Source organism: Sinocyclocheilus anshuiensis, unplaced genomic scaffold (genome assembly GCF_001515605.1).
Source record: "Sinocyclocheilus anshuiensis isolate Anshui unplaced genomic scaffold, SAMN03320099.WGS_v1.1 scaffold1781, whole genome shotgun sequence".
Lineage (NCBI taxonomy): Eukaryota > Metazoa > Chordata > Actinopteri > Cypriniformes > Cyprinidae > Sinocyclocheilus > Sinocyclocheilus anshuiensis.
The window spans coordinates 133,042-140,054 of NW_015538017.1; the positions used below are offsets into that span (position 1 = coordinate 133,042).

The 7,013-nt window shown below is 37.4% G+C and overlaps 1 protein-coding gene across 3 annotated transcripts in view; it reads left to right on the plus strand.

Moving 5' to 3' along the window:
• Window positions 1-7,013, plus strand: part of LOC107678510 (bone morphogenetic protein 6-like) — a 50,098-nt gene that overhangs the window by 29,524 nt on the left and 13,561 nt on the right. For 2 of the 3 annotated variants that reach the window (XM_016473793.1, XM_016473788.1), the window contains exons 3-4: window positions 5,416-5,564; window positions 5,883-6,077. In XM_016473793.1, the coding sequence (XP_016329279.1) occupies window positions 5,416-5,564; window positions 5,883-6,077 (344 nt within the window). The remainder of the gene's footprint in view (window positions 1-5,415; window positions 5,565-5,882; window positions 6,078-7,013) is intronic. The other variant, XM_016473798.1, reaches the window with a different exon arrangement.

The following is a 7,013-nucleotide window of genomic DNA, read 5'->3' on the forward strand; positions in this document are numbered from 1 at the left end:
GCCACGTACACACTGCAAGTTTCAGGAGTGACAACCGCATTTAAATGCCGAAACAGTGAGGTAACCATAGCAACGTTGTGGCGTCTTGGAGAGAATGGAGACCCGCAGATTAGCTAGTTTTGTGTTAGCTGCTGTTGACAAAACATACATTAGACTGCAAAGACAAGCGAAAATCCTCAAAACGTTATTAAATCGCTGTCGTCGGGAGAGGCGTTGTAATAGTTTTATTCTTTAAAGTAGGGGTGTAACGGTACACAAATATGACAGTTCGGTACGTACCTCGGTTTTAACGTCACGGTTCGGTAGATTGAGGCATGGTTTACACTAACCAGTTTTTCTTGACAAGAACATATTTGTCAGATATGTCTCACAAACTTGCCACTGTGCAAATTATACATCAATAGTAGCTAAAATATAAATATATATCGTTTGTCTTTGTGTTTGTCTTTGGACAGTGGAAAATGACAGAGAGCTGTCGCCACAGAGAAGACACCATAAAGAGTACAAATTCAACCTGTCCCAGATTCCAGAGGGAGAGGCCATCACAGCCGCAGAATTCAGGATCTACAAGGAGTGTGTGACCAGGGCCTTCCACAATGAGACATTCCTACTTAGTGTGTTCCAGGTGGTTGGTGAACATCCAGACAGGTAAACGAGAAGTTAAATTATATATATATATATATATATATATTATTCGATAAATATAGATATTATTTTGCTATAATGTAAAGCCTAACCAGGTTAGTATAGTCAACTAACTTATAAAATAGTAAAATCATTGCGGTAATAAAATCGTTACCTCAAAGTCATTACACAATGATCTTTTTAAAAAAATATGTGTACAGTGCAACTAGAATTACATTACGAAATAAACCCAATTAAAGGGATAGTTCACCCCAAAATGAGAATTTGCTGTTAATTTACTCTTCCTCAGGCCATCCAAGATGTAGGTGACTTTTTTTCTGCAGTAGAACAGTAATGAAGATTTTTAGCTGAAACCGTGGTCCTTGCTGGTTAATAAAATGCAAGTCAATGGTTGCCTGTTTTTGAGAATATATATATATTACTAACAGGTTTAGTAAAATATAATGAGTATGTGGTGTAATATTTCGCAAAATGCTCCTCTCTAGTCTTCATTTCTCTAGTGAACTAACGAGCTGTGGACACTGATGACTTGCTGAGGTAAATTAAATGCTACGTGACATTTTATTTCCACGCTGTATTGTTGATGTCTTTCCGCGGTTGAAACACTGATTGAGCAATTACATGAGGCATGAGATGTTCAGTCATGTTTAATCACGTTAAAACTAGTAGTACAGAGGAAGGAATGATCGCGTTCACTCGCGCTCCGCTCTGGTCACGGCTCAGACACGGGAACCTGAGCTGATCGCGGCCGCTCTAGTCAGTGCTTGTGTTGGGATCATACCAGCACGTTTCTGAACCGTCCCAGAAGCGGCTCTCTAAGGCGTTTATACAGCGATCTGTCTTGCAACATAAAAGACGGTCAAAACGCCATTTATTATTTGAATTTCCTGAGAAGAAAAAAACAAAAAAACTGTATTGGTGCGGTACACGAACCGAAAGACACGTACCGAAACGGTTCGGTACGAATACGTGTACCGTTACACCCCTACTTTAAAGTGTTGTTATTGAACAGCATAGACTCTCTGCTCGGTCAACAATACAGCTCTCTCTGCCATCCTGTCAGATCTAAGGTAAACACTTGACAATACATACACATTGGTGTGCTTCTCATGACATCATCATTAACAACTAGTTGTTCAGTTTGGTTCCGTATACACTGCATAGAATTTCTGTAAATGCGGTTGTCACTACCTGTATTTTTCGGGAGTTCATACGGTTGTCGAATGCGGTTGTCACTCCCGTATTTTAGTGAATGATGTGTGTACAGAATGCGATTAAGGGAACTGACAACCGAATATAGCTGCAGTGTGTCCGTGGCCATTGAGGTCTTGTCTTATGAAGTGAAATTATTGCTCTGTGCAAGAAACTGAACATTATTTACCTGTAATCCGTAGCCTCGGGTAACGGGGAAATACAATTCTTTTCCTTGAACTGGTTCTTTTGGACAGTTTGTTTCAATAAACTCAACTGGTTGAACGTCACACAATGGCGTAACATATACGCAATTAAATGATTAAAGCACCCAATAATGATATGAAACGTGGATGCTTTACATGTCTAAAGCATATAAAGTAAATAAACTTGTCTTCACAGCTCACCTTTTATTTAAACAATAAGAAAACATTGGTTCACACATGTGCATATAAGCGGTTCATAGTTTGGCTCATTTTAAATCGGAATGACTGTCAGGCATGTCCAAAAGTAAATTTTGATTGAGGAACTTCACAGACTTCAGTGAACGAGTGCTGGTGCGTCACATGCACATCAAATAGATGAAGCGGATTAGAATGAGAGCACAATAATTCTGACTAAAATATTTTGCATCCAAAAGAATAAACACTTCACATCTCTTCCCCCAATTACAACAGCCCTATAAACTGCAGTGTATGTTGACAGACTTTCGTTTATTTAAAGACAGACATATTTTGTTCAGTAAACCACTGTTTATTAAAAATGAAAACGTGGTTTATTTTTCCCCCTACTACTGAAAACATACTGAACCGTGACCATCGTTTTTGCGTACCGTTACACCCCTAGTAAATATGAACCAATTTATGTACAATTAAACTGCAATTGTGAAAATATTGATTTGTTGGTGCTTATTCACGATTTTCAAGCTGAGTAATTGACTGATTTAAATTGAGCCAAGCCGTCCATCACTTAACACAGCAGAGGTTGTCTACCATGTACTTTATGTAGACCATTGCAATGACCACAACGCACAACTGAAATAGCTTTAGTTTGGTGTTTTAAAAGAACCCACCAACACACGTCAAACATTGACTTTGTGGGTGGTGGGAGGGATATCTCCTTGAGAAAGGCAGATGGCGTGACCGGTGAAATGTCCAAAACTCACCAATAAGTTGTGACTGTGAGGCTAGATAATAATAATAATTATTATTATTATTATTATTATTTAACAGAGAAAGGCACCAAATAAGAATTTTGTAACAAAACTAAAGCCAGAGCCAAAGCTGGCTAACTACATGTTTCTCTCACAAATAGTTTCTAAAGTTTATCGTGAAGTGTTCATTTGGTGTACAATCTGAGTTGAACAATGGACACACTGTTTTTCCACAAACCTGCATTGGTCATTTTATTTTTAGCCATATCTTGATATTATGTATTGGCATTCTCTGTAAAACAAGTTTTACCTTGATGCAAATTATAGCGTTCTTTGTGGTATTTCCCTACATGCCAATTTCTGCCTATAAATCCCAAATGCTGTGTGGCTTGCAAAATGTATTTGCTTACAAACAGATTAATTTGCAAACTTGTCAAGTTCTAACAGCATAATTACTGTGTTTATGGTTTGTGATCTTTAAAAAACACGTTGGTTGGGGAAATGCGGTATAGCTAAGCTAAGCAGATGCACAAGATGGCTGAGAGAAACTTCTGAAGTGTGTAAGCCTTTAATCCATGAAGCAAAAAATAACTTGGTTATGGAGGTGGTGCAGAGGGGCTGTACTGTAAATCTGGCTGAATTTAGCCCATGCGGCAAGACGATTTGTCCTAACACAGCACCATAGTGAACCTCAAGTCAACAAGTTTCGCATGGCCTTAAATGTAAAGAAACAATAGCATGTGAGAACATTTTTCAAGTGATTGGACTTTGTTTCTCTGGACCATCTATAATATGCCAAAGGTATTTTATTTCTGCACCACTAGAAAATAATATTTCCAAACATTCCCCATCTTCCATTGTTTGAGCAGTGGTGGACAGTAACGGAGTAGCTTTACTTCGTTACTGTACTTAAGTAAATTTTTCAAGTATCTGTACTTTACTTTACTCAAGTACTTGATTTGTGTACTTCGTCCACCACTGTGTTTGAGTATGTCTGAAATTGATTAATAGCATACTAGCAATTGTATTTGACAATTATTTTTAACAAAGTGAAGGAAACAGCATGCCAAAAAAAAAAAAAAAACATTACATGGCAGGTTTAATGTAGCAAGTGATTCTAGTTTACGATACTTTATGAGTATTTTGTTTTTTTGAAAATCACCTAATATTGGGAAACTGATAATAGAAACCATGTACAATTCATATATTGCAAAAAAAACTTGGAATTATAAGAAAATTTGCATTTACATGTATATATGGCACTTTTATTCAAAGCAGCTTTGAATACTTCATTATATGGGGAAAAAAAACTGTTTTGGAGAAATCTGAGATGCATTTTTAAACACTGTCAATTGTATTTATATTGAAATCACAGCAAAGATCAGGCTTTGTTTTCATAACAATCCATCAATACCTCATTTAAAATCCAGTTTACCATGACTGTGGAGTTATTACTTTTCTGTTTGTATATATTGTAATCCCTGGTTGTTTTCATGTGCATCTGGCCTCCATGGAAAACCCTCCCAAGCCATATGTGAAGACGGTCCTGTATGCCTGCAATGGCATTGTGAAGCTATTAAACTATATGTCCATTTTAACAGCAGCCAATGACAGAGGCAATAAATGCAATTTATGTAACCAAAAAAAACCCTGACACTTCTGACTTTATTATTCCAGTTAATTTATTGTGTCTGTAAGAGGCTTTACAGTTGGGCTTTTAGAGTTGGCAGCTTCCCTGTGGTCTCATTCGGACACTATCCCAGGTGAAGGTGTGTGATTGGTGGCTCTAAACAATATGAGTCAGCATAAGTACGATGCGTTCATGTCGAATGTGACGTGTGAACCACCGGAGGGAAGAACCTCATATGGAGTTCCTCAGAGAGCGGCTCTAATTAATGAGCAATAACGAGGAGCTGCAGGGACATTCCTAAAACACCTGTGTGACCGACAGCTTTGAAGTGACTTGGCCAATGCTTAGTAGCATGCATAGTGTGTAATTACTGTAATGGGACAGGCCTCCCTGTAAGGCTACTGTGATCAAACTTTTGTCTCTGTTCTCAAATCAGTGACTTGAAGCTCCTCTAAATTTGACAAACTTTATATATATATATATATATATATATATATATATATATACTGCTCAAAAAATTGAAGGAACACTTTGAAAACACATCAGATAGATTTCTTTTTCAAACCAATGTGTTATTAGCATTTATTTTATATATTTGTACTGTATTTCCTGTTATTCACTTTGTTCTCAAAATAAAGATAGTATTGCTGCTGACATGGTGTTAAAAAAGAATAAATAAATAAATTTACTTTATTAATAATAATAATAAATAATAGATAACAATTAAAAGGGGATCATAGATTTGTGTAAATAGTGTTTATAACAGTTAACGATCTTCGGACATGCTTATTTGCAGGGATGCCGACCTGTTTCTGCTAGAATCTCGCAGGTTGTGGGCAGCTGAAGAAGGTTGGCTGGAGTTTGACATCACAGCATCTAGTAATCTCTGGGTGATGAGTCCACTTCATAACCTGGGTCTACAGATCAGTGTGGAGACCAGCAGTGGTAAGATGATTTTAAGATGAGTTTAACATATATATGTGTGTAGCTCAGGTGATTGACTCAAAACTGAATGCCTATGAGCTGCCATGAGCAAAGATGGCAGATGGCAGAACAGCCAAGGAGTCCTGCATCAACCAAGCAAGTGCCAGTGAGATGAATGGGAATGATTGTTTTCTCAATGTGTCATACAGTATAGACCTCCTTGGCTAGTTCAACCTATTCATTTTCATTTCCTTTGGTGACTCAGTGTTCATTTCTGTTCATTTTGATTTAGTTTAATGGACAAGGATAATGCATTTATAGCACTTCTTCTTTTTAAAGGGTGGAGCATAAATCCTAAGGAAGCGGGGTTAGTAGGTCGTTATGGTGCTCTGGAGAGGCAGCCTTTCATGGTGGCCTTTTTCAAAGTGAGTGAAGTCCATATCCGAACTGGCCGGTCTGTGGGCAAACGACGTCAGCCAAACCGCAATCGCTCCAACAGTCCCCAGGAGACATCAAAGGGATCAGCTCAAACAGGTTAGCCATTGATATTTCCCATATTGTGAACTAAGCCCCTTTCTTTATTCTAAACGAGACAAGTTTAATATGGCAGAAATCAGACATAAAGTCTCTTTTAATTCTTCAGGAGATGTTGACCTGGGATAGTTTGGGGATGTTTTTGTATCTCGTGAGTTTTATTGAGTCCAAATCTTTATATACCCCTGCATAATGAGAATCTGAACTCAATAAAACTCTTTAAGATCCAAAGATAATTTATTTAAGAAGCAGCATATATATAGGCCTGACATCCCGTGTCTTGATTTGAAGTTTTTACCAGCCTTCACCAATAGATTGCTGCAGTGATGACGTATTTTTGTAGGTCGACCAGTAAGGTAGCATCACCCTGGTTCCATGACAAAAGCCCCAAATAATTTTTCCATTGGCTTTGGGATCATTGTAGAAAATAAACTCTAATAAACCAACAAAAGTGTAGACCAACAAAAGTGTATGATTCTTACACGTTTTGTCTATCATGAGAACTCATATGAATTTTGAAAAGTAAATTCAGTCGCCAGCTAAACATAGGCTATTACTGAACTAAACCACAGTTGCATGACTTCAATGTCACCACCTTATGAAACCTCTTTCAGTCTTTATTTAAAATATATTTTCCTGGAAAGTTTCAGTTAGAGTAGCCTGTAAGAGCTCGATTATGAACACAACTAGGCTGTAAAAGTGGACTAGTGAGTAGATGAGTAGATGTGGGATTTGATAATGTTTATTGACTTCAACCTCCTCTGTAGTCCCATTTAGCCGCTTGTTAAAAGTAAAAGCTTTTTAAAACGTATTAATGATTTATTTCATGTCGTAAACATGAAAATTGTGTTTGAAGCTTGTGTTAAAGGGGTCATATGATGCGATTAAAATTTTTCCTTTCTCTTTGGAGTGTTACAAGCTCTTGGTGCATAAAGA